Here is a 27,814-nt window from a genome sequence, read left to right on the forward strand (position 1 = left end):
CAGTGTGACTGGCATTATCTACAGAGGGCATTGTGACTGGCGGTATCTACAGGTGGCATTGTGACTGGTGCTATCTACAGGGGGCAGTGAGACTGGCGCTATGTACAGGGGGCAGTGTGAATGGCATTATCTACAGCTGCCATTGTTAGTGTATGTGGTGTTTTACTTTACAGCGTTTGACACAATTTAGTTCATAGGGACAGAGTATGGTGCTATTTTATTCAGGAGCACAGTGTCAGATACTATTATATTCAGGGGCATAGAGTGTGGCACCATGAGAATTTTATCTTCGTTTATAGGTGCAGAAATGTTGGAAAAGTGAGGAGCCGAAGACATCTGAGCAGCAAACTGCAGAAACGGGCTATGGCCGGGAGAAGTCATCATAGAGGGCTGGACCGGATGGAGAAAAAAATATAAAAATAATGAAAAAGAATCTGAGGCGTCACCTGTGAGTCACTCAATGTAAATGTTTATTCCCCTGTGACTGATCAGCACTATAGTAACTGTATGCTCTTCAGCGAGATGATGGGTGTATTGTTTTTTTTTTTTTTTTGAAACAACAACTCCCAGCACATCCTAATCATTGTTCTGGCTATACTGGGAGCTGTCGTTTTATGTCGTACAAACTTATATGGCAGGGGTTAAACTAAATTTGCAAATGATCTCTGTACGGAGCTGTATTTATGTACTGAGTTTGGTTCTGGCGCTGTGTATATATATATATATATATATTTATAATATTCAAAAAATAGGCAGCACTCCGCAATAAATGTGAAAAAAGTGTACTTTTATTGCCCCCTGTGCAACGTTTCAGCTCTGTCCTCTAGAGCCTTTCTCAAGCCTATATATATATACACACCGTGTTCCAAATTATTATGCACATTGGATTCAAGCGTCATAAACATTTAATTATTCGTTTTTCAATTAAACTCATGGATGGTATTGTGTCTTAGGGTATGTTCACACGGCCTATTTACGGACGTAATTCGGGCGTTTTGGCCCCGAATTACGTCTGAAAATAGCGCCTCAATAGCGCTGACAAACATCTGCCCATTGAAAGCAATGGGCAGACGTTTGTCTGTTCACACGAGGCGTATATTTACGCGCCGCTGTCAAATGACGGCGCGTAACTAGACGCCCGCGTCAAAGAAGTGACCTGTCACTTCTTTGGCCGTAATTGGAGCCGCTATTCATTGACTCCAATGAATAGCAGCGCTAATTACGGCCGTAATTGACGCGGCGTTCAAGCGCCTGCACATGCCGGTACGGCTGAATTTACGGGGATGTTTTCAGGCTGAAACATCCCCGTAATTTCAGCCGTTACGGACCCCCGCCGTGTGAACATACCCTTAGGGCTCTTTGGATCATTGTAATCAATCTCAGACACCTGTGATAAATAGTTTGCCAGGTGTGCCCAATCAAAGGAAAACTACTTAAGAAGGACGTTCCACATTATTAAGCAGGCCACAGGTTTCAAGCAATATGGGAAAGAAAAAGGATCTCTCTGCTGCCGAAAAGCGTGAAATAGTGCAATACCTTGGACAAGGTATGAAAACATTGGATATTTCAAGAAAACGTAAGCGTGATCATCGTACTGTGAAAAGATTTGTGGCTGATTCAGAGCACAGACGGGTTCGTTCAGATAAAGGCATAATGAGGAAGGTTTCTGCCAGACAAATTAATAGGATTAGGAGAGCAGCGGCTAAAATGCCATTGCAAAGCAGCAAACAGGTATTTGAAGCCGCTGGTGCCGCTGGTGCCTCTGGAGTCCTGCGAACCTTAAAGAGGCTCTGTCACCAGATTTTGCATCCCCTATCTGCTATTGCAGCAGATCGGCGCTGCAATGTAGATAAGAGTAACGTTTTTATTTTTAAAAAATGAGCATTTTTGGCCAAGTTATGACCATTTTTGTATTTATGCAAATGAGGCTTGCTAAAGTCCAACTGGGCGTGTTTAAAGTAAAAGTAAAACTGGGCGTGTATTATGTGCGTACATCGGGGAGTTTTTACTTCTTTTACTAGCTGGGCGTTGTGTATAGAAGTATCATCCACTTCTCTTCAGAACGCCCAGCTTCTGGCAGTGCAGACACAGCGTGTTCTCGAGAGATCACGCTGTGACGTCACTCACTTCCTGCCCCAGGTCCTGCATCGTGTCGGACGAGCGAGGACACATCGGCACCAGAGGCTACAGTTGATTCTGCAGCAGCATCGGCGTTTGCAGGTAAGTCGATGTAGCTACTTACCTGCAAACGCTGATGCTGCTGCAGAATCAACTGTAGCCTCTGGTGCCGATGTGGCCGACACGATGCAGGACCTGGGGCAGGAAGTGAGTGACGTCACAGCGTGATCTCTCGAGAACACGCTGTGTCTGCACTGCCAGAAGCTGGGCGTTCTGAAGAGAAGTGGATGATACTTCTTGTCAGAACGCCCAGCTAGTAAAAGTAGTAAACACGCCCCGATGTACGCACATAATACACGCCCAGTTGGACTTTTACTGTAAACACGCCCAGTTGTACTTTTGCAAGCCTCATTTGCATAAATACAAAAATGGTCATAACTTGGCCAAAAATGCTCGTTTTTTAAAAATAAAAACGTTACTGTAATCTACATTGCAGCGCCGAACCTGCTGCAATAGCAGATAGGGGTTGCAAAATCTGGTGACAGAGCCTCTTTAAGGTGTAGGATCCTCCATAGGTTTGCAAGTTTGCATAAAGCTATTATTCAGCCACCCCTAAACAATGCTCACAAGCAGAAACGGTTGCAGTGGGCTCAGAAATACATGAAGACTAATTTTCAAACCGTGTTGTTTACTGATGAGTGCCGTGCAACCCTGGATGGTCCAGATGGATGGAGTAGTGGATGGTTGGTGAATGGCCACCATGTCCCAACAAGGCTGTGACGTCAGCAAAGAGGTGGCCGAGTCATGTTTTGGGCTGGAATAATGGGGAGAGAGCTGGTAGGCCCCTTTAGGGTCCCTGACGGTGTGAAAATGACCTCTGCAAAGTACGTAGAGTTTATGACTGACCACTTTCTTCCATTGTACAAAAAGAAGAACCGTGCCTTCCGTAGCAAAATTATCTTCATGCATGACAATGCACCATCTCATGCTGCAAAAAATACCTCTATGTCATTAGCTGCTATGGGCATAAAAGGAGAGAGACTCATGGTGTGGCCCCCATGTTCCCCTGACCTCAACCCTATTGAGAACCTTTGGAGCATCCTCAAGCAAAATATCTATGAGGGTGGGAGGCAGTTCACATCAAAACAGAAGCTCTGGGAGGCTATTCTGACATCCTGCAAAGCAGAAACTGTCCAAATACTCACAAATTCAATGGATGCAAGAATTTTGAAGGTGATATCAGAGAAGGGGTCCTATGTTAACATGTAAATTGGCCTGGTAAGTTTTTTTTGATTGAAAGAGCTTTTGATTTCTGTAAATATGTCCTCCTGATGCTGCAAATTCAACAAATTACCATTTTACTTCTCTTTACAACCTTTAAAATGTTTTGATCTCTGTTGTGCATAATAATGTGAAACAGAGCATTTTGAGTTTTTTACTTCTAAAAAAAAATCTGTTATCATTAGGAGATTTGTTCAATAAAATTTGCATTATACTCCAACGGTTGATGGCTTGAAGATTATACTGACTGTCATTTGCATCGACTAGGAAAATCAGCGAAAAATAACATTTGCATAATAATTTGGAACGCGGTGTATATGAGCTTTGTTCTGGTGCTGTATATTTGTACTGAGCTTTGTTCTGGTGCTGTATATTTGTACTGGGATCTGTTCTGGTGCTGTATATATATATATACACTGAGCTTTGTTCTGGTGCTGTATATTTGTACTGAGCTTTGTTCTGGTGCTGTATATATGTACTGACATTTGTTCTGGTGCTGTATATATGTACTGACATTGTTCTGGTGCTATATATTTATACTGAGCTTGGATCTGCGGCTGTAAATATGTACTGAGCTTCGTTCTGATACTTTATATATGTACTGAGCTTGGTTCTGGGGCTGTATATGTGTACTGAGCTTTGTTCTGGAGCTGTATATGTGTACTGAGCTTGGTTCTGATGCTGTATTTATGTACTGAGCTTGGTTCTGGTGTTGTATTTATGTACTCAGTGGTGGAATAAGTAGACCATAGGCCCTGGGCTGTTCCACAAACTTGGGTCCCCCTTCCCCACCGCCGCTCTGCCGTGTCTATAGTGAACACCACCTTTCTGTGCGAGCATTGACAAATGGTTGTTACGATTCCCCTTGTCAAAGGGCTGTGTCCCTACATACTGACAGTCTCCAACCATCGCTGACAGTATCACACTGTGTAGGGACACTTCCTCTTGACAATGGAAATGGTAACACGCATTTGTCTATTAGTCCTGGGTACATAGAGATATGTAGAATACAAAGATTTCCTACAACAGAGATGTCAGGAGAGGTGACAGATCCCCTATAGATACAGTGACTCACAAATGACGTCTTCTCTGATGGGAGTTGGTTTTTTTTCTTCTCCATCTGACGCAGACCGTTATGGCAACTTCTCCTGATGGGACATCTTTGCCATTCACTTCTGCAGCCATTTTCAGCCTCTATAGAAATACACAAATTTAGACACTAAAGCCCAGACCCATACATTAAAGGAGTTGTCTGGGCACAGTCCGTTTTTTTATACTGATGACCTATCGATGTGCCCAGACAACCCCTTTTACTCAGACTAATAAATCTGGACCCCAGACTAGATCATAGAATACATACAGACCCAGACTTTATAAACTATTGCAGTCCGCAGACCAGACCTCTCTAAACAAATACAGACCCCAGAACAAGCACCCTAAATAAATACAACCCTCAGACCTGACCCCTAAATACAGACCCCAGACCTGACCCCCTAAACTAATAATGACCCCGACCTGACTCCCTTAATACAGACCCCAGACTAGACCCCCTAAACTAATGCAGACCCCTAAATACAGAACCCATAAACTAATACAGACCCCAGACCAGACCCCCTAAATACAGACACCAGACCTCAAACTAATACAGACCCCAGACCTGACCCCTACACTAATGATGACCCCAAACCTGACTCCCTTACGTAATACAGTCCCCAGACCAGACCACCTATTTTAATACAGACCCCAGACCCCTGAATAAAGACCCCTAAACTAATACAGACCCTAGAACAGGCCCCCTAAATAAACCCTATAAACTAATACAGACCCCAGACCAGACTCCCTAAATACAGATCCCGGACCTCAAACTAATACAGACCCCCTAAATACCGACCCCAGACCCCTTAAACTAACACAGACCCCTAAATATACAGACCCTAAACCCCTTAAACTGATACAGACCCCAGACCAGACCCACTAAATACAGGCCCCTTAAACTAATACAGACACCAAACCAGGCCCCCTAAATACAGACCCCCACACGAGACCCCCTAAATACAGTCCCCCTAAATACAGACCCCTTAAAGAGGCTCTGTTACCACATTATAAGTGCCCTATCTCCTATATAAGGAGATCGGCGCTGTAATGTAGGTGACAGTAATGCTTTTTATTTAGAAAAACAATCTATTTTAAACCACTTTATTAGCGATTTTTAGCTTTATGCTAATGAGTTTCTTAATGCCCAAGTGGGCGTGTTTTTACTTTCGACCAAGTGGGCATTGTACAGAGTGTATGATGCTGACCAATCAGTGACCACTCAGCGTCATGCACTCCTCTCCATTCATTTACACAGCAGCATCGCGTTCTTACTAGAACACGATCTGCAGCCACATCAGACATTAACGTTAATCAAGTGTCCTGATAATGAATATACATTACCTCCAGCCTGGACGTCATGTGTATTCAGAATCCTGACACTTCTGAATCTTTTCTGTGAGATTCCAGCAAGCCACGCGTAATCTCGCGAGATTACGAGGTAAAAAAGATTTCGTTTCCCTTGCTGGAAATCTCACAGAAAAGATTCAGAAGTGTCAGGATTCTGAATACACATGACGTCCAGGCTGGAGGTAATGTATATTCATTATCAGGACACTTGATTAACGTTAAGGTCTGTGTATGTGGCTGCACATCGCGTTCTAGTAAGAACGCGATGCTGCTGTGTAAATGAATGGAGAGGAGTGCATGACGCTGATTGGTCAGCGTCATACACTCCTGTACAACGCCCACTTGGTCGAAAGTAAAAACACGCCCACTTGGGGGCAGTAAGAAACTCATTAGCATAAACCAAGTGGTAAAGTGGTAAAAATAGATGTTTTTTTTTAAATAAAAAGCATTACTGTCACCTACATTATAGCGCCCATCTCCTTATGTAGGAGATAGAGCACTTATAATGTGGTGACAGAGCCTCTTTAAATAAATCCATCCCCTTATACTTACATAGCAGCTCTCCTCAGTCTTCTCTGTGGAATTTTGCTGCTGCTGCTCAAGGTCCTGCGGTCATGTGACCAGCAGGTCTCTAAGCGGTAGTAAGTACTTCAGAGATAAGGTCATGTGACGTTATGTCTAAAGGTCCTTTTGCAGGACACACACAATGCAGTTTCGTTGCGGTTTTTGCCACGGTTCGTGGCAAAATCAAGACAAAACTACAATGTACTTTGGGTGGCCATGGGCCCCCCCGGAGCCCCGGGCGGCCGCCCAAAACGCCCTATGATAATCCGCCATTGTATGTACTGAGCTTTGTCCTGGCACTGTATATATGTATGAGCTTGGTTCTGGGGCCGGATATATGTACTGTGCTTTGTTCTGGCACTGTATATATGTACTGAGCTTGGTTCTGGTGCTGTATATTTGTACTGAGCTTGGATCTGGGGCTGTATATATTTACCTTATCTTAAGGTAAAAGTAGATGTTAAATATATACAGTAAAAACTAAACCCAAAAAAACATGGAGGAATCTCACTTTTTCCCAATTCAACCATTTTATGGTACTTTAAATGGTGGCAACAAAAACTACAACTCCTCCCGCAAAAAATAATGCTTCACACACCACTCCATTGGCGGAAAAACAAAAAATTGTTATAGCCCTAGGAAGGTGGCAAGTGAAAAATGGCTTGGACTTTAAGGGGTTAAACAATAGAGACTGTTTCTTTAAGGATATATTCATGCACAGCAGAATATTTTTTCCCGGAAACTATAAACAATTTAAAGCTCCTGACCTCTTTAGGATCTCAAAGTATTCTGCTTTGTCTCTTCTGTATGGCTCTTTCTGCTTTTACATCAAAACCGTGCCATATCTGTGGCATCTGCCCATTGATTTCAATGGGAAAAATGGCGTTCTGTTCCGAGAGGCCGTTTTTTTACGTAAAAAAAACGGCCACGAAAAAGAAGTGCAAGTCACTTCTTCAGCCGTTTATGTCTGAAATAGACAATTAGGTAGTGATAAAGATAAAAACAATGGTAGGACCATTGTTTTTATCTTTATCACTACCTAATTGTCTATTTCAGACATACATTTCATAGTATTGTTTTTCAATTTGTCCACATGAAATGTTCCCCTTTTTTAACCCCTTCCCGACATTTGCCGTACGGGTACGTCATGGAAAGCCATGACTTCCCGCATTTTGCCGTACCCATACGCCAAATGTTTGGCACCGGTTCAGAAGCTGAGCCGGTGCCATCATCGTCGGATCTCAGCTGTATCTTACAGCTGACATCCGACTGTAACGGCGGGGACCGAAATTAGCTTCGATCCCCGCAGTTAACCCCTTAAGTGCAGCGCTCAAACGCGAGTGCTGCACTTAAGGTGTTTGCAGCTCATCGGTACCCCAGGAATGAAATTGCCGGGGTTCCGGTGGCTGCAATGGCAACCGGAGGCCTAGTACTGGCCTCCCGGACTGCCTAGCACGGAAACCGGTCAAGATCCGCCCGGCGGCGGAGCCTGATCGGCTTCTGTAGCAGCCGGCAAGATGGCGCCGGGTCAGGAGCTGATCCGGCATCATCAGCGGTGGAAGTCAGCTGTATGTTACAGCTGACATCCACCTGTAACGGCAGGAACCGGAGCTAGCTCCGATCCCTGCCATTAACCCCTTCGATGCAGCAATCGAAAGCGATTGCTGCATCGTCGCGGTTACTAGCAGATCGCCAGCACTGACAGGCAATCAGGACTGGCGACTGCTACTATGGCAACAGGAGACACAATGGTCTCCTGCTCTGCCATTACGGAAGCCGATCAGGCCCCGCCGGGAGGCGAAGCCTAATCGGCTTGCTGTCAGTGAATAACTGACAGATCTAATACATTGCACTACGTAGGTAGTGCAATGTATTAGAAAAAAATAAATCTGACAGCTGGACCTTCAAGTCCCCTAGGGGGACTTGAGAAAAAGTGTAAAAAAAGTGTAAAAAAAAGTGAAAACAATAAAAGTTTGAAAACAATAAAAGTTTCAAGTAATAAAATAAAACACAATCCCCCTTTTACTCTTATCAAGTCCTTTATTATTGAAAAAAAATAATAAACCATACGTATTTGGTATCGCCTCGACCGTAACGACCTGAGGTATCAAAATATTATATTATTTATTGCACACGGTGAACAGCGTAAAAAAAAAGCGTAAAAAACTATACCGGAGTTTGATTTTTGGTCACTTTGCCCTATGAATATAGGAATAAAAAGTGATCAAAAAGTCGCACGTATTCCAAAAATGGTACCTATAAAAACTATAGCTCATCTCGCAAAAAACAAGCCCTCATATAGCTCCATCGACAAAAAAATTAAAAAGTTATGGTTCTCACAACTTGACAACGCGACAGAAAAAATACATTATTTTTACAAAAGTAGTTTTATTGTGCAAAAAGTTGTAAAACATAAAAAAGTCCTATAAAATAGGTATCGCCGGAATTGTACTGACCCGCAGAATAAAGGTAGCATGGTGAACGCTGTATAAAAAAACCTAAATAAAACTATGCCAGAATTGCGTTTTTTTGTTTACCTGGCCTCCCAAAAAATAGGATAAAAGGTGATCAAAAGTCACATGTACCCCAAAACGGTACCAATAATAACTACAGCTCGTCCCGCAACAAAAAGCCCTCATACCACTACGTTTATGAAAAAATAAAATTACTTATGGCTCCAATAAGTCAGAAAATAAAAAATATGCAGTTGTGCTGCCCGAGGGGAACATTTCTTCTGTTTCAAGAGGCGATTTATCAAGGATCTAAAATTAGGGAACCAGGAAGGGGAGGGCCCAAACATATCTGCTGGAAGCGACGGTGCCCGTATTATATCAGGACAACACTTTCCCAGCAAAATTCCCCAAACTGCAAAGGTGCGGAGTGTGGACCAAAAGGGGGATAAGAAATGACGCCATATATCAGTGCAACACCTGCCTGTGCAGAAAGGATTGCTTCACAGCGTAACACACATCTATGGATTATTTTATTGTTTTTTTACCCCATTATTATACCACCTGACTATGCCCCTTATATACTCCGCCCAGCTTACATGTACCCCCACATTATAAACGGAAACACCAGCAATACTCAAACAAATCTACTACCAAGCAAAATCCGCTCTCCAAAAGCCAAATGGCGCTCCATCCCATCTGAACCCTACAGCGTGCCCAAACAGCAGTTTCCTTCCACATATATGGCACCGCCATACCCGGGAGAACCCTTTTACCAATTTTTGTGATGTGTGTCTTCAGCGTCATAAGCTGGGCATGACATATTTGCCACTGAAATGGCATATCTAGGGAAAAATATAAATTTTTTATTTGCACCATCCGCAGTGCATTCATTTATGGAAAAGAACTGTGGAGTGAAATACTCACTACACCCCTTAACAAATGCCTTGAGGGGTGTAGCTTCGAAATGGGGTCACTTCTCAGGGGTTTCTTTTTATTATTTCACATCTGAGCCTCTGCAGTTGTGAACCAATACTTTGTAAATCGACAAATTAGGCCTCAATTTTACATGGTGCTCTTTCACTCCTGAGCCTGGTCAAATGTCCAGGCAAAAGATTAGTGCCCCATGTAGGGTGTTTCTAAAACCAGGAAACCCAGCATAATAATTGGAGAGCTGTCTTGTTATGGTGGCACAAGCCGGGCACCACATATTGGCATATCTATGGAAAAAAAATCCCATTTTCACTCTGCAACATCGAGTTCACACTAATTTCTACAAAACACCTGCAGGGTTAAAATGCTTACTACACCCCTAGGAAAATGCATTGAGGGGTGTAGTTTCCAAAATTGGGTCACTTCTGAGGGGTTTCCACTGTTTTGGGCCCACAGGCACCCAGAAACCAATCCAGCAACATCTTCACTCCAAATGGCGGTCCTTCCCTTCTGAGCCCTGCCGTTTGCCCAAACAGCAGTTTATGACCACATATGGGGTATTGCCGTACTCGGGAGAAATTGGTTTACAAATGTTGGGTTCTTTTTTTCCTTTATTTGTTGAGAAAATGAAAAAATTTGCGCTAAAGCTACGTCTTATTGAAGAAAAAGGACTGTTTTTATTTTCACTGCCTAATTCTAATAAATTCTATGAAACATCTGTGGGGTCAAAATGCTTACTACACCCCTAGATAAATTCCTCAAGAGGTGTAGTTTCCTAAATGGAGTCCCTTTTTGGGCGTTTTCATTGTTTTATCCCCTCAGGGGCTTTGCAAATGTGACCTGGCCTCCGCAAACCATTCCTGCTAAATGTGATCTCAAAAAGCCAAATAGTGCTCTTTCTCTTCTAAGCCCTGCCGTGTGTCCAAACAGCCGTTTATTACCACATGTGGGGTATTGTTTTACTCGGGAGAAATTGCTTTACAAATTTTGTGGTGCTTTTTCTCCTTCAGTCCTTCTGGAAAAGAGAAAAAATTAGCTAAACCGAAATTTTCTTTGAAAAAATGTAGATTTTTATTTTCAGGGCCTACTTCCAATAATTTCTGCAAAAAACTGTGGGGTCAAATCGCTCACTATACCCCTAGATAATTTCCTCAATGGGTGTAGTCTCCAAAATGGGGTCACTTGTGGGGGGGTTTCCACTGTTTTGTCCCCTCAGGGGCTTCGTAAATGTGACATGGCCTCCGCAAACCATTCCTGCTAAATGTGGACTCCAAAAGCCAAATGGCACTCCATCCCTTCTAAGCCCTGCCGTGTGTCCAAACATCAGTTTATTACCACATGTGGGGCATTGTTTTACTCGGGAGAAATTGCTTTACAAATTTTACGGGGCTTTTTCTCCTTCAGTCCTTGTGGAAATGAGAAAAAATTAGCTAAACCTACATTTTCTTTGAAAAAATTTAGATTGTCATTTTCAGGGCCTACTGCCAATAATTTATGCAAAAAACCTGTGGAGTCAAAACACTCACAATACCCCTAGATCATTTCCTCAATGGGTGTAGTTTCCAAAATGCGGTCACTTGTGGGGGGTTTCCACTGTTTTGTCCCCTCAGGGGCTTTGTAAATGTGACATGGCCTCTCAAAAGATTCCTGCTAAATGTGAACTCTAAAAGCCAAATGGCACTCTTTCACTTCTAAGCCCTGCCGTGTGTCCAAACATCCGTTTATTACCAGATGTGGGGTATTGTTTTACTCGGGAGAAATTGCTTTTCAAATTTGATGGTGCTTTTTCTCCTTCAGTTCTTGTGGAAATGAGAAAAAATTTGCTAAACCTACATTTTCTTTGAAAAATTTTAGATTTTCATTTTCACAGCCTACTTCCAATAATTTCTGTAAAAAACATGTGGGGTCAAAACGATCACTATACCCCTAGATAATTTCCTCAATGGGTGTAGTTTCCGAAATGGGGTCACTTGTGGGGGGTTTCTACTGTTTTGTCCCCTCAGGGGCTTTGTAAATGTGACATGGCCTCCGCAAACCATTCCTGCTAAATTTGAGCTCCAAAAGCCAAATGGCGCTCTTTCCGTTCTAAGCCCTGCCGTGTGTCCAAATATCCATTTATTACCACATGTGGGGTATTGTTTTACTCGGGAGAAATTGCTTTACAAATTTTGCGGTGCTTTTTCTCCTTTAGTCCTTGTGGAAATTAGAAAAAAAAATCGCTAAACCTACATTTTCTTTGAAGAAATGTCGATTTTAATTTTCACGACCTACTTCCAATAATTTCTGTAAAAAACCTGTGCGGTCAAAATGCTCACTACACCCCTAGATAATTTCCTTGAGGTGTCTAGTTTCCCAGATGGGGTCACTTTTGGGGGATTTTTACTGTTTTGGCACTGCAAGAGCCCTTCAAACCTGACATGGTGCCTAAAATATATTGTAATCAAAATAAGGCCCCAAAATCCACTAGGTGCTCCTTTGCTTAATCATGTTTACAGTACGGGACAGTTGTCCTGCAGCGAGGCAGGGACTTCTAGCATCGTACATAAGTATGATGCTATGAGCCCGGCTCCCTGCACTGTGTTCGGTCCGGGACTTGCGGCCGAAATACGTCCGCCAATTACGGACGTAATTAGTGTGTGTGCACATACCCTTAGGGGTTAAGACATTTTCTAAATGCTGTTTTGAATACTTTGAGGGGTGAAGTTTTTAAAATGGGGTGACTTTTTGGCGGTTTCTAATATATAACTCCCTCAAAGCCACTTCACATCTGAACTGGTCCCTGTAAAAATAGCCTTTTGACATTTTCTTGAAAATGTGAGAAATTGCTGCTAAAGTTCTAAGCCTTGTGATGTCATAGAAAAATAAAAGGATGTTCAAAAAACGATGCCAATCTAAAGTAGACATATGGGGGATGTTAATTAGCAACAATTTTGTGTGTTATAACTGCCTGTCTTACAAGCAGATACATTTAAATTGAGAAAAATGCTAATTTTTGCAATTTTTCGCTAATTTTTGGTGTTTTTCACAATTAAATACTGAACATATCGAGCAAATTTTGCCAGTAACTTAAAGTGCAATGTGTCACGAGAAAACAATCTCAGAATCGCTTGGATAGGTGAAAGCATTCCGAAGTTATTACCACATAAAGTGACACATGTCAGATTTGAAAAATGAGGCTCTGTCAGGAAGGTCAAAAGTGGCTAAAGTGGGAAGGGGTTAAGGGCATGTAATTTCACTATTTTACTCTATTGACTTTGTTGTCTTGATTCATGTATCTTGATTCTGAATCTTTTCTGTGAGATTTTCAGCAAGGCAAACTTAATCTCGTTTTAAATGACAGTTTACATCGTAATCTCGCGAGATTACGTTTGCCCTGCTGGAAATCTCACAGAAAAGATTCAGACGTGTCAGGATTCTGAATACACATCACGTCCTGGCTGGAGGTATTGTATATTCACTGTCAGGACACTGCAGTAATGTTATAGTGTGTTTATGTGGCTGCACACAGCGATACAGCTGTATCGCTAGTGCTGTGTAAATGAACGGAGAGAAGGGCATGACACCTCTTTTTTCCCTGCGAGCATTTTTTTTCCCGCTCATGGGGAAAAAACGCCTCCACCACCCATTGCAATCAATAGGAGGCGTTTTTAGCCGCGGTTTCCACATCAAAAAACGCACCAATAAACTCTGTGTGAACAAGGCCTTAGACTCTTTTAGAACCTGCTTCTAGGACCGCAAAAATGGTGTATCCAATATTAAACTTAGGATTCAAGGTCAACTGTGAGTTATCAATTGTTGAAGCCGAGACGCTACATAGTATATGGATTTGTATAATCTGGAAGAGAGTCCACCTCATTTCAGATGCACCCCTAATAATTCCAATTTTATGCATGGTCTTTTCCCACGCCAAAGGATATCTCTGGTAATTGAATCCAACGTATCGAGTATTACATCAGGAAGCATGATTGGACAATTCTGCAAAACATATAAGATCTGAGGCAAGCAGACCATCTTGATCGGGTGAGCGCTGTGCCGCTTCGTTTCTGCTCGGCTTTCCTCGGAAAGCCGAGCGAGCGGTGTATGGGCTTAATAGGAAGTCTATGAGCCTGTACATCACTCACTCGGCTTTCCTAGGAAGAGACAATCAAAAACTAAGCGGCACAGCACTCATTGTCTGACGTCGAACTCCCGGGTAAGAAACCTGCCTGGTCTCTATGGATCAACGTGCGATCCCATACCCCATTACACCTTATAGGCTGTATAGATATAGGTCCATAAGATGCCGGATCTGTTGCTTTCCTATCCTGTTTTAATATAAGTGTAAGGCTACATTCACACGAGTGTGACAGATTTACGCGCGTATTTGTAGCTTCCAATTTTGTGAGAACAGTTTGGGGTTCGGCCCTTTTCTGCTCCAGCATGACTGTGCCCCAGTGCACAAGGTCCATAAAGACATCGCTGGTTGGTTGGTTGGTTGGTTGGCTGGTTGGTTGAGTTTATTCTGGAAGAACTCGACTGGTCGAACAGAGTCCTGACCTCAACCCTATCCCAACCTTTGGGATGAACTAGAACAGAGATTATGATCCAGACCCCGTCCCCCAACGTCAGTGTCTGGCCTCACAAATAATCTTCTGGATGAATGGGCAGATATTGCCACGGACGCTCCAAAATCTTGTAGAAAGTCTTCTCAGAAAAGTGGAAGATGTTTTATCTGCAAAGGGGGAACCAACTCCATATTAATGTCTATGAATTTAGAATGTTTTAGAATATGTCATAAAATCTCCAGTAGGGGTAATGTGTACATGTCCCAATACTTTTCTCCATATAGTGTAAGTATTGCAGTGTATTGTACCAACCGTCTAACGATCGCTTGTTCAAGTCTCCTACGGGAACTAAAAAAATATTTTTGTAAAAAACAGTTGAATCATTTTTTTTTTAGAAAATTAAATAACGTATATGGGAGTTAGGAAAAAAAAGGAGCACGAAGAGCTACACTATTTGGGGAAATTAGGAGCTACAGAAACAGCATTGCTAAGTGAGATAGGCTGTTTCCGTACTCCTGACCACCCCTTCCGTCAGTGGCCGGGGTGCAGCAGGACAAGGTAGGTCGGAGGTCAGGGGGTCATCGTTAAAGATATAGGTGTGGGTCCCAGAGCTGGCACCTGCATCTGTAGGACATTTATGGAATATCCTGTAAATATGTCAGAAATGTCCAAGATGGAAAAACCCCTCTGAAAGGGTGAGATACTGGATACAAATGGCGGCACTGGCAATAATTCCGCCTAGAACTGATGTATAGAATGTATGTGACTGAGTACAACAGTGAGGATGTAAGGAGCGTGAAAAAATTAATGCAGTGAACGGTCTGTCTGGGCCTTGAATCCTGGACAATCCGGTTTGGGAAGTTTTCTGAAAATACAATGATGAGGAGTCGATCAATGTAAGGAGCGCAGCGCGGTGTTTATCACAACATACTCACTATCGCTACACAGCGCAGCGGGTACATATATATCTATAGTCTTCAATCCTCTATCAATAAGACCCCTGACATATGGGAGAGAGGCCTCACATGAGAGGACAACTCCTTTAAGGGCTGGCACTACTGTCTGGCGCTGTCTATAGGGAGGCAGATGTCTGGCAGATGAGGCAGTGTGGCACCACTGTTGGGCATTGGTAAGGTGAGGTTTTGTAAATATGGGACCTCCTTAAATGCAAAATGTTTCACAAATCTCGTTTTCTTGCATATTAGGGTATGTGCACACACACTAATTACGTCCGTAATTGACGGACGTATTTCGGCCGCAAGTCCCGGACCGAACACAGTGCAGGGAGCCGGGCTCCTAGCATCATATTTATGTACGATGCTAGGAGTCCCTGCCTCGCTGCAGGACAACTGTCCCGTACTGTAATCATGTTTTCAGTACGGGACAGCAGTTCCATGGAGTAGCAGGGACTCCTAGCGTCGTACATAAGTATGATGCTAGGAGCCCGGCTCCCTGCACTGTGTTCGGTCCGGGACTTGCGGCCGAAATACGTCCGTACATTACGGACGTAATTAGTGTGTGTGCACATACCCTAATATGCAAGAAAACGAGATTTGTGAAACATTTTGCATTTAAGGAGGTCCCATATTTACAAATACTATACTGGTGCTGCGCAGCCTCAGATTTTAGTAGTATAACACCTGGTAACTTTTTTACCAACTTTTACAGAAATCCATGGAGTCAGCTGTGGCACACCGGGCATGGCCTATAGATACAGAGAGGCCTCAGCGACAGGTACAATGGGGGCATCAGTGACAGATACTAGTGTGGCTTGAGTAGGGCTACATTATGGGGGCACCAGTAGCAGGCACTATGAAGGCATCTGTGGCAGGACATATGGAGGCATCAGTGAAAGACACTAGGTGGGCATCAGTAGCAGGCATTAGGGGGAATCACTGACAGGTACTATAGGGGGTCTTAGTATCAGGCACTATGAGGGGCATCAGTGGCAGGCACTATGGGGGCATCAGTATCAGGCACTACAGGGCATGAGTAGCAAGCACGGTGATTGCATCAGTGGCAGGTACTACAGGGCATCAGGAGCAGGCACTATGGTGGCATCAGGAGCAGGCACTACAGGGCATCAGGAGCAGGCACTATGGGGGCATCAGGAGCAGGCACTACAGGGCATGAGTAGCAAGCACGGTGATTGCATCAGTGGCAGGTACTATGGTGGCATCAGGAGCAGGCACTACAGGGCATCAGTAGCGGGCACTATGGTGGCATCAGAAGCAGGCACTACAGGGCATCAGTAGCAGGCACTATGGTGGCATCAGTAGCAGGCACTATGGGGGGCATCAGGAGCAGGCACTATGGGGGCATTAGGAGCAGGCACTATGGTGGCATCAGGAGCAGGCACTATGGGGGCATTAGGAGCAGGCACTATGGGGGCATCAGGAGCAGGCACTATGGAGGCATTAGGAGCAGGCACTATGGGGGCATTAGGAGCAGGCACTATGGTGGCATCAGGAGCAGGCACTATGGGGGGCATCAGGAGCAGGCACTATGGGGGCATTAGGAGCAGGCACTATGGTGGCATCAGGAGCAGGCACTATGGGGGGCATCAGGAGCAGGCACTATGGGGGCATCAGGAGCAGGCACTATGGGGGGCATCAGGAGCAGGCACTATGGGGGCATTAGGAGCAGGCACTATGGTGGCATCAGGAGCAGGCACTATGGGGGCATTAGGAGCAGGCACTATGGGGGCATCAGGAGCAGGCACTATGGAGGCATTAGGAGCAGGCACTATGGGGGCATTAGGAGCAGGCACTATGGTGGCATCAGGAGCAGGCACTATGGGGGGCATCAGGAGCAGGCACTATGGGGGCATTAGGAGCAGGCACTATGGTGGCATCAGGAGCAGGCACTATGGGGGGCATCAGGAGCAGGCACTATGGGGGCATCAGGAGCAGGCACTATGGGGGGCATCAGGAGCAGGCACTATGGGGGCATTAGGAGCAGGCACTATGGTGGCATCAGGAGCAGGCACTATGGGGGCATTAGGAGCAGGCACTATGGGGGCATCAGGAGCAGGCACTATGGAGGCATTAGGAGCAGGCACTATGGGGGCATTAGGAGCAGGCACTATGGTGGCATCAGGAGCAGGCACTATGGGGGGCATCAGGAGCAGGCACTATGGGGGCATTAGGAGCAGGCACTATGGTGGCATCAGGAGCAGGCACTATGGGGGGCATCAGGAGCAGGCACTATGGGGGCATCAGGAGCAGGCACTATGGGGGCATTAGGAGCAGGCACTATGGTGGCATCAGGAGCAGGCACTATGGGGGCATTAGGAGCAGGCACTAGGGGGGCATTAGGAGCAGGCACTATGGGGGGGCATCAGGAGCAGGCACTATGGAGGCATTAGGAACAGGCACTGGGGTATCAGTAGCAGGCACTATGGGGCATCAGTGGAAGACACTAGGGGGTATTAGTTCTCGAGAGGTGCTGTCGGGGACATCAGTGACTGGCACAATGGAGGCATCTGAAGCATTGATGGTGGCACACTAGTGGCTGGCACATATTGGAATTAATAAAGACGTAACATTTATATATTAACATTTGCCGCGTGTATATCGTCCTCCACTTTGTCCCCAGACCAGATTGGTAGTTACATATTAGTTATAGTAATACACGGCCACTACATACATATTACATACATTCCTGTTTCCTAGCAACACTCGGGTGGGCGTGGCCAGCTCTTACCTGTGCCTTCCACGTGTCAGTGGGCGTGGTTTTCGGGACGCTTCCCGTAGGATGGGCGCGGCAGAGAGTAGTTCCTCCTCCCGGACAGGTGTCAGTGGGCGGAGTCTTGTAATCAGAGCAAAAGCAGCAGCATGAGCAGGGAGCAGGTTCCTCCGGGCAGGTAGTGTATGATATATGTAATGTATGGCACGGCTCTGTATCACTACCTGGGCACGATTACTGCTGGGCAGTGTCAGCATGGTATTCAGCTGTGCCACCCGGTAGTCACTCACTTGGAGCCACTGACTCTTCAGAGGCATCGGGGGCCCCGTAGAATTTCTTAGGTTAGGACTATACCATGACTTGTGTGGCTGAGAAATAATATTGTTCATTTTTTCCATCTGTGACATGGTTGTCATCATTAAATTGTGCTTACATTACAGAATCGACAGAACTCATTGGTGTTTTTTGTTACTTTTAGTCATCTGCTTTCTATGACACTCTGTTAATTTGCAACATTTGTTCTTAAAGGGGTCGTTTACTGTGGATATTAGCCCAGTCCCCCAGTGATTAGCTGTTAGCAGGGGGTCCTGCGGCTTGCACGTCTGGTAACGATCGGCCATTGGCAGGATACTGCTGGGTAAATGCCCACCAACACCAGTGGTCCTCCAGAGTACCAGTAAGGTCACAACTGGCAGATCCGACCCTATTACTCCATATGCCCTTATACCCACATGAACGCTTTAGATATACAGAACCAGTTTTCAGGTGTCCTGTAGAGTAATTATTGGGGTTCTAGATATTTCTGTTCCTTATATACGGGGGAGAGTCCTGTACATCTGGATGAATATGGATTTATGTCGCCAGCAGCTGTGATCACCATTACATCCTGCCACTCCTGTTATTCCTGATAAATCTCATCTACACAACCCGTCCTCACAAAAGTATACACGCCCTGCGCTGTTATTTACACAAGGGTCACACATTGCGGGGAAGTCTTCCATTCACAGACCAGTAATAATGTGCAAAATCTGGTGTTAACATCTCATGTCTTATAATAACCCGACTCCTGAGCCTCTTATTACCCTGTAACATCTTATTACAGTAACCCGGCTCCTGATCCTCTTATTACCCCTGTAACATCTTATTACAGTAACCCGGCTCCTCATCCTCTTATTACCCCTGTAACATCTTATTACAGTAACCCGGCTCCTGATCCTCTTATTACCCTGTAACATCTTATTACAGTAACCCGGCTCCTGATCCTCTTATTACCCTGTAACATCTTATTACAGTAACCCGGCTCCTGAGCCTCTTATTACCCTGTAACATCTTATTACAGTAACCTGACTCCTGATCCTCTTATTACCCTGTAACATCTTATTACAGTAACCCGGCTCCTGAGCCTCTTATTACCCTGTAACATCTTATTACAGTAACCCGGCTCCTGATCCTCTTATTACCCCTGTAACATCTTATTACAGTAACCCGGCTCCTGATCCTCTTATTACCCTGTAACATCTTATTACAGTAACCCGGCTCCTGAGCCTCTTATTACCCTGTAACATCTTATTACAGTAACCCGGCTCCTGAGCCTCTTATTACCCTGTAACATCTTATTACAGTAACCCGGCTCCTGAGCCTCTTATTACCCCTGTAACATCTTATTACAGTAACCCGGCTCCTGATCCTCTTATTACCGTGTAACATCTTATTACAGTAACCCGGCTCCTGATCCTCTTATTACCCTGTAACATCTTATTACTGTAACCCGGCTCCTGATCCTCTTATTACCCTGTAACATCTTATTACAGTAACCCGGCTCCTGATCCTCTTATTACCCCTGTAACATCTTATTACAGTAACCCGGCTCCTGATCCTCTTATTACCCTGTAACATCTTATTACAGTAACCCGGCTCCTGATCCTCTTACTACCCTGTAACATCTTATTACAGTAACCCGGCTCCTGATCCTCTTATTATCCTGTAACATCTTATTACAGTAACCCGGCTCCTGATCCTCTTATTACCCTGTAACATCTTATTACAGTAACCCGGCTCCTGATCATCTTATTACCCTGTAACATCTTATTACAGTAACCCGGCTCCCGATCCTCTTATTACCCTGTAACATCTTATTACAGTAACCCGGCTCCTGATCCTCTTATTACCCCTGTAACATCTTATTACAGTAACCCGGCTCCTGATCCTCTTATTACCCCTGTAACATCTTATTACAGTAACCCGGCTCCTGAGCCTCTTATTACCCTGTAACATCTTATTACAGTAACCCGGCTCCTGATCCTCTTATTACCCTGTAACATCTTATTACAGTAACCCGGCTCCTGAGCCTCTTATTACCCTGTAACATCTTATTACAGTAACCCGACTCCTGATCCCCTTATTACCCTGTAACATCTTATTACAGTAACCCGGCTCCTGATCCTCTTATTACCCTGTAACATCTTATTACAGTAACCCGGCTCCTGATCCCCTTATTACCCTGTAACATCTTATTACAGTAACCCGGCTCCTGATCCTCTTATTACCCTGTAACATCTTATTACAGTAACCCGGCTCCTGATCCTCTTATTACCCTGTAAAATCTTATTACAGTAACCCGGCTCCTGATCCTCTTATTACCCTGTAACATCTTATTACAGTAACCCGGCTCCTGATCCTCTTATTACCATGTAACATCTTATTACAGTAACCCGGCTCCTGATCCTCTTATTACCCCTGTAAAACCTTATTACAGTAACCCGGCTCCTGATCCTCTTATTACCCCTGTAACATCTTATTACAGTAACCCGGCCCCTGCTCCTCTTATTACCATGTAACATCTTATTACAGTAACCCGGCTCCTGATCCTCTTATTACCCTGTAACATCTTATTACAGTAACCCGGCTCCTGATCCTCTTATTACCCTGTAACATCTTATTACAGTAACCCGGCTCCTGAGCCTCTTATTACCCTGTAACATCTTATTACAGTAACCCGGCTACTGATCCTCTTATTACCATGTAACATCTTATTACAGTAACCCGGCTCCTGATCCTCTTATTACAGTAACCCGGCTCCTGAGCCTCTTATTACCATGTAACATCTTATTACAGTAACCCGGCTCCTGATCCTCTTATTACCCTGTAACATCTTATTACAGTAACCCGGCTCCTGATCCTCTTATTACCCTGTAACATCTTATTACAGTAACTCGGCTCCTGATCCTCTTATTACCCTGTAACATCTTATTACAGTAACCCGGCTCCTGATCCTCTTATTAACCTGTAACATCTTATTATAGTAACTCGGCTCCTGATCCTCTTATTACCCTGTAACATCTTATTACAGTAACCCGGCCCCTGATCCTCTTATTACCATGTAACATCTTATTACAGTAACCCGGCTCCTCATCCTCTTATTACCCCTGTAACATCTTATTACAGTAACCCGGCTCCTGAGCCTCTTATTACCTCTGTAACATCTTATTACAGTAACCCGGCTCCTGATCCTCTTATTACCCTGTAACATCTTATTACAGTAACCCGACTCCTGATCCTCTTATTACCCTGTAACATCTTATTACAGTAACCCGGCTCCTGATCTTCTTATTACCCTGTAACATCTTATTACAGTAACCCGGCTCCTGATCCTCTTATTGCCCCTGTAACATCTTATTACAGTAACCCGGCTCCTGATCCTCTTATTATACCTGTAACATCTTATTACAGTAACCCGGCTCCTGATCCTCTTATTACCCTGTAACATCTTATTACAGTCACCCGGCTCCTGATCCTCTTATTACCCTGTAACATCTTATTACAGTAACCCGGCTCCTGATCCTCTTATTACCCCTGTAACACCTTATTACAGTAACCCGACACCTGATCCTCTTATTACCCTGTAACATCTTATTACAGTAACCCGACTCCTGATCCTCTTATTACCCTGTAACATCTTATTACAGTAACCCGGCTCCTGATCCTCTTATTACCCTGTAACATCTTATTACAGTAACCCGGCTCCTGAGCCTCTTATTACCCTGTAACATCTTATTACAGTAACCCGGCTCCTGATCCTCTTATTACCCATGTAACATCTTATTACAGTAACCCGGCTCCTGATCCTCTTATTACCCTGTAACATCTTATTACAGTAACCCGGCTCCTGAGCCACTTATAACATCTTATTACAGTAACCCGGCTCCTGATCCTCTTATTACCCTGTAACATCTTATTACAGTAACCCGGCTCCTGATCCTCTTATTACCCCTGTAACATCTTATTACAGTAACCCGGCTCCTGATCCTCTTATTACCCCTGTAACATCTTATTACAGTAACCCGGCTCCTGATCCTCTTATTACCCTGTAACATCTTATTACAGTAACCCGGCTCCTGATCCTCTTATTACAGTAACCCGGCTCCTGATCCTCTTATTACCCCTGTAGCATCTTATTACAGTAACCCGGCTCCTGATCCTCTTATTACCCCTGTAACATCTTACTACAGTAACCCGGCTCCTGAGCCTCTTATTACCCTGTAACATCTTATTACAGTAACCCGGCTCCTGATCTTCTTATTACCCTGTAACATCTTATTACAGTAACCCCGCTCCTCATCCTCTTATTACCCTGTAACATCTTATTACAGTAACCCGGCTCCTGATCCTCTTATTACCCTGTAACATCTTATTACAGTAACCCGGCTCCTGATCCTCTTATTACCATGTAACATCTTATTACAGTAACCCGGCTCCAGATCCTCTTATTACCCCTGTAACATCTTATTACAGTAACCCGGCTCCTGAGCCTCCTGTAACATCTTATTACAGTAACCCGGCTCCTGATCCTCTTATTACCCTGTAACATCTTATTACAGTAACCCGGCTCCTGATCCTCTTATTACCATGTAACATCTTATTACAGTAACCCGGCTCCTGATCCTCTTATTACCCCTGTAACATCTTATTACAGTAACCCGGCTCCTGATCCTCTTATTACCCCTGTAACATCTTATTACAGTAACCTGGCTCCTGATCCTCTTATTACCCTGTAACATCTTATTACAGTAACCCGGCTCCTGATCCTCTTATTACCCTGTAACATCTTATTACAGTAACCCGGCTCCTGATCTTCTTATTACCCAGTAACATCTTATTACAGTAACCCGGCTCCTGATCCTCTTATTACCCTGTAACATCTTATTACAGTAACCCGGCTCCTGATCCTCTTATTACCCTGTAACATCTTATTACAGTAACCCGGCTCCTGATCCTCTTATTACCCTGTAACATCTTATTACAGTGACCTGGCCCCTGATCCTCTTATTACCCTGTAACATCTTATTACAGTAACCCGGCTCCTGATGTTCTTATTACCCTGTAACATCTTATTACAGTAACCCGGCTCCTGATCCTCTTATTACCCTGTAACATCTTATTACAGTAACCCGGCTCCTGATGTTCTTATTACCCTGTAACATCTTATTACAGTAACCCGGCTCCTGATCCTCTTATTACCCTGTAACATCTTATTACAGTAACCCGGCTCCTGATCCTCTTATTACCCCTGTAACATCTTATTACAGTAACCCGGCTCCTGATCCTCTTATTACCCTGTAACATCTTATTACAGTAACCCGGCTCCTGATCCTCTTATTACCCTGTAACATCTTATTACGGTTACCCGGCTCCTGATCCTCTTATTACCCTGTAACATCTTATTACAGTAACCCGGCTCCTGATCCTCTTATTACCCTGTAACATCTTATTACAGTAACCCGGCTCCTGATCCTCTTATTACCCTGTAACCTCTTATTACAGTAACCCGGCTCCTGAGCCTCTTATTACCCAGTAACATCTTATTACAGTAACCCGGCTCCTGAGCCTCTTATTACCCAGTAACATCTTATTACAGTAACCCGGCTCCTGATCCTCTTATTACCCTGTAACATCTTATTACAGTAACCCGGCTCCTGAGCCTCTTATTACCCCTGTAACATCTTATTACAGTAACCCGGCTCCTGATCCTCTTATTACCCAGTAACATCTTATTACAGTAACCCGGCTCCTGATCATCTTATTACCCTGTAACATCTTATTACAGTAACCCGGCTCCTGATCCTCTTATTACCCTGTAACACCTTATTACAGTAACCCGGCTCCTGATCCTCTTATTACCCCTGTAACATCTTATTACAGTAACCCGGCTCCTGATCCTCTTATTACCCTGTAACATCTTATTACAGTAACCCGGCTCCTGATCCTCTTATTACCCCTGTAACATCTTATTACAGTAACCCGGCTCCTCATCCTCTTATTACCCTGTAATATCTTATTACAGTAACCCGGCTCCTGATCCTCTTATTACCCTGTAACATCTTATTACAGTAACCCGGCTCCTGATCCTCTTATTACAGTAACCCGGCTCCTGATCCTCTTATTACCCTGTAACATCTTATTACAGTAACCCGGCTCCTGATCCTCTTATTACCCTGTAACATCTTATTACAGTAACCCGGCTCCTGATCCTCTTATTACCCTGTAACATCTTATTACAGTAACCCGGCTCCTGATCTTCTTATTACCCTGTAACATCTTATTACAGTAACCCGGCTCCTGATCCTCTTATTACCCTGTAACATCTTATTACAGTAACCCGGCTCCTGATCCTCTTATTACCCTGTAACATCTTATTACAGTAACCCGGCTCCTGATCCTCTTATTACCCTGTAACATCTTATTACAGTAACCCGGCTCCTGATCCTCTTATTACCCTGTAACATCTTATTACAGTAACCCGGCTCCTGATCCTCTTATTACCCTGTAACATCTTATTACAGTAACCCGGCTCCTGATCCTCTTATTACAGTAACCCGGCTCCTGATCCTCTTATTACCCTGTAACATCTTATTACAGTAACCCGGCTCCTGATCCTCTTATTACCCTGTAACATCTTATTACAGTAACCCGGCTCCTGATCCTCTTATGACCCTGTAACATCTTATTACAGTAACCCGGCTCCTGATCCTCTTATTACCCTGTAACATCTTATTACAGTAACCCGGCTCCTGAACATCTTATTACAGTAACCCGGCTCCTGATCCTCTTATTACCCTGTAACATCTTATTATAGTAACCCGGATCCTGAGCCTGTTATTACCCTGTAACATCTTATTACAGTAACCCGGCTCCTGATCCTCTTATTACCCTGTAACATCTTATTACAGTAACCCGGCTCCTGATCCTCTTATTACCCTGTAACATCTTATTACAGTAACCCGGCTCCTGATCCTCTTATTACCCTGTAACATCTTATTACAGTAACCCGGATCCTGAGCCTGTTATTACCCTGTAACATCTTATTACAGTAACCCGGCTCCTGATCCTCTTATTACCCTGTAACATCTTATTACAGTAACCCGGCTCCTGATCCTCTTATTACCCTGTAACATCTTATAACAGTAACCCGGCCCCTGATCCTCTTATTACCCTGTAACATCTTATTACAGTATCCCGGCTCCTGATCCTCTTATTACCCTGTAACATCTTATTACAGTAACCCGGCTCCTGAGCCTCTTATTACAGTAACCCGGCTCCTGATCCTCTTATTACCCTGTAACATCTTATTACAGTAACCCGGCTCCTGATCCTCTTATTACCCTGTAACATCTTATTACAGTAACCCGGCTCCTGATCCTCTTATTACCCTGTAACATCTTATTACAGTAACCCGGCTCCTGATCCTCTTATTACCCTGTAACATCTTATTACAGTAACCCGGCTCCTGATCCTCTTATTACCCCTGTAACATCTTATTATAGTAACCCGGCTCCTGATCCTCTTATTACCGTGTAACCTCTTATTACAGTAACCCGGCTCCTGATCCTCTTATTACCCTGTAACATCTTATTACAGTAACCCGGCTCCTCATCCTCTTATTACCTCTGTAACATCTTATTACAGTAACCCGACTCCTAATCCTCTTATTACCCTGTAACATCTTATTACAGTAACCCGGCTCCTGATCCTCTTATTACCCCTGTAACATCTTATTACAGTAACCCGGCTCCTGATCCTCTTATTACCCAGTAACATCTTATTACAGTAACCCGGCTCCTGATCCTCTAATTACCCTGTAACATCTTATTACAGTAACCCGGCTCCTGATCCTCTTATTACCCTGTAACATCTTATTACAGTAACCCGGCTCCTGAGCCTCTTATTACCCCTGTAACATCTTATTACAGTAACCCGGCTCCTGATCCTCTTATTACCCAGTAACATCTTATTACAGTAACCCGGCTCCTGATCATCTTATTACCCTGTAACATCTTATTACAGTAACCCGGCTCCTGATCCTCTTATTACCCTGTAACATCTTATTACAGTAACCCGGCTCCTGATCCTCTAATTACCCTGTAACATCTTATTACAGTAACCCGGCTCCTGATCCTCTTATTACCCTGTAACATCTTATTACAGTAACCCGGCTCCTGAGCCTCTTATTACCCCTGTAACATCTTATTACAGTAACCCGGCTCCTGATCCTCTTATTACCCAGTAACATCTTATTACAGTAACCCGGCTCCTGATCATCTTATTACCCTGTAACATCTTATTACAGTAACCCGGCTCCTGATCCTCTTATTACCCTGTAACATCTTATTACAGTAACCCGGCTCCTGATCCTCTTATTACCCCTGTAACATCTTATTATAGTAACCCGGCTCCTGATCCTCTTATTACCGTGTAACCTCTTATTACAGTAACCCGTCTCCTGATCCTCTTATTACCCCTGTAACATCTTATTACAGTAACCCGGCTCCTGATCCTCTTATTACCCTGTAACATCTTATTACAGTAACCCGGCTCCTGATCCTCTTATTACCCCTGTAACATCTTATTACAGTAACCCGGCTCCTCATCCTCTTATTACCCTGTAACATCTTATTACAGTAACCCGACTCCTGATCCTCTTATTACCCTGTAACATCTTATTACAGTAACCCGGCTCCTGATCCTCTTATTACCCTGTAACATCTTATTACAGTAACCCGGCCCCTGATCCTCTTATTACCCTGTAACATCTTATTACAGTAACCCGGCTCCTGATCCTCTTATTACCCTGTAACATCTTATTACAGTAACCTGGCTCCTGATCTTCTTATTACCCTGTAACATCTTATTACAGTAACCCGGCTCCTGATCCTCTTATTACCCTGTAACATCTTATTACAGTAACCCGGCTCCTGATCTTCTTATTACCCTGTAACATCTTATTACAGTAACCCGGCTCCTGATCCTCTTATTACCCTGTAACATCTTATTACAGTAACCCGGCTCCTGATCCTCTTATTACCCTGTAACATCTTATTACAGTAACCCGGCTCCTGTTCCTCTTATTACCCTGTAACATCTTATTACAGTAACCCGGCTCCTGATCCTCTTATTACCCTGTAACATCTTATTACAGTAACCCGGCTCCTGATCCTCTTATTACAGTAACCCGGCTCCTGATCCTCTTATTACCCTGTAACATCTTATTACAGTAACCCGGCTCCTGATCCTCTTATTACCCTGTAACATCTTATTACAGTAACCCGGCTCCTGATCCTCTTATTACCCTGTAACATCTTATTACAGTAACCCGGCTCCTGATCCTCTTATTACCCTGTAACATCTTATTACAGTAACCCGGCTCCTGATCCTCTTATTACCCTGTAACATCTTATTACAGTAACCCGGCTCCTGAACATCTTATTACAGTAACCCGGCTCCTGAGCCTCTTATTACACT

The 27,814-nt window shown here is 44.0% G+C and overlaps 1 protein-coding gene across 1 annotated transcript in view; it reads left to right on the top strand.

The window, feature by feature from the left end:
- Positions 1 to 18,077: 18,077 nt before the first annotated feature.
- The window catches only part of LOC142748368 (tetratricopeptide repeat protein 39A-like), a 44,905-nt gene continuing 35,168 nt past the window's right edge, over positions 18,078 to 27,814 (top strand). Inside the window, exon 1 of the mRNA XM_075855462.1 lies at positions 18,078 to 18,197. Within this exon, the coding sequence (XP_075711577.1) occupies positions 18,169 to 18,197 (29 nt within the window). The 5' untranslated portion in view covers positions 18,078 to 18,168. The remainder of the gene's footprint in view (positions 18,198 to 27,814) is intronic.

The sequence above is a fragment of the Rhinoderma darwinii genome, chromosome 3 (genome assembly GCF_050947455.1).
Source record: "Rhinoderma darwinii isolate aRhiDar2 chromosome 3, aRhiDar2.hap1, whole genome shotgun sequence".
Lineage (NCBI taxonomy): Eukaryota > Metazoa > Chordata > Amphibia > Anura > Rhinodermatidae > Rhinoderma > Rhinoderma darwinii.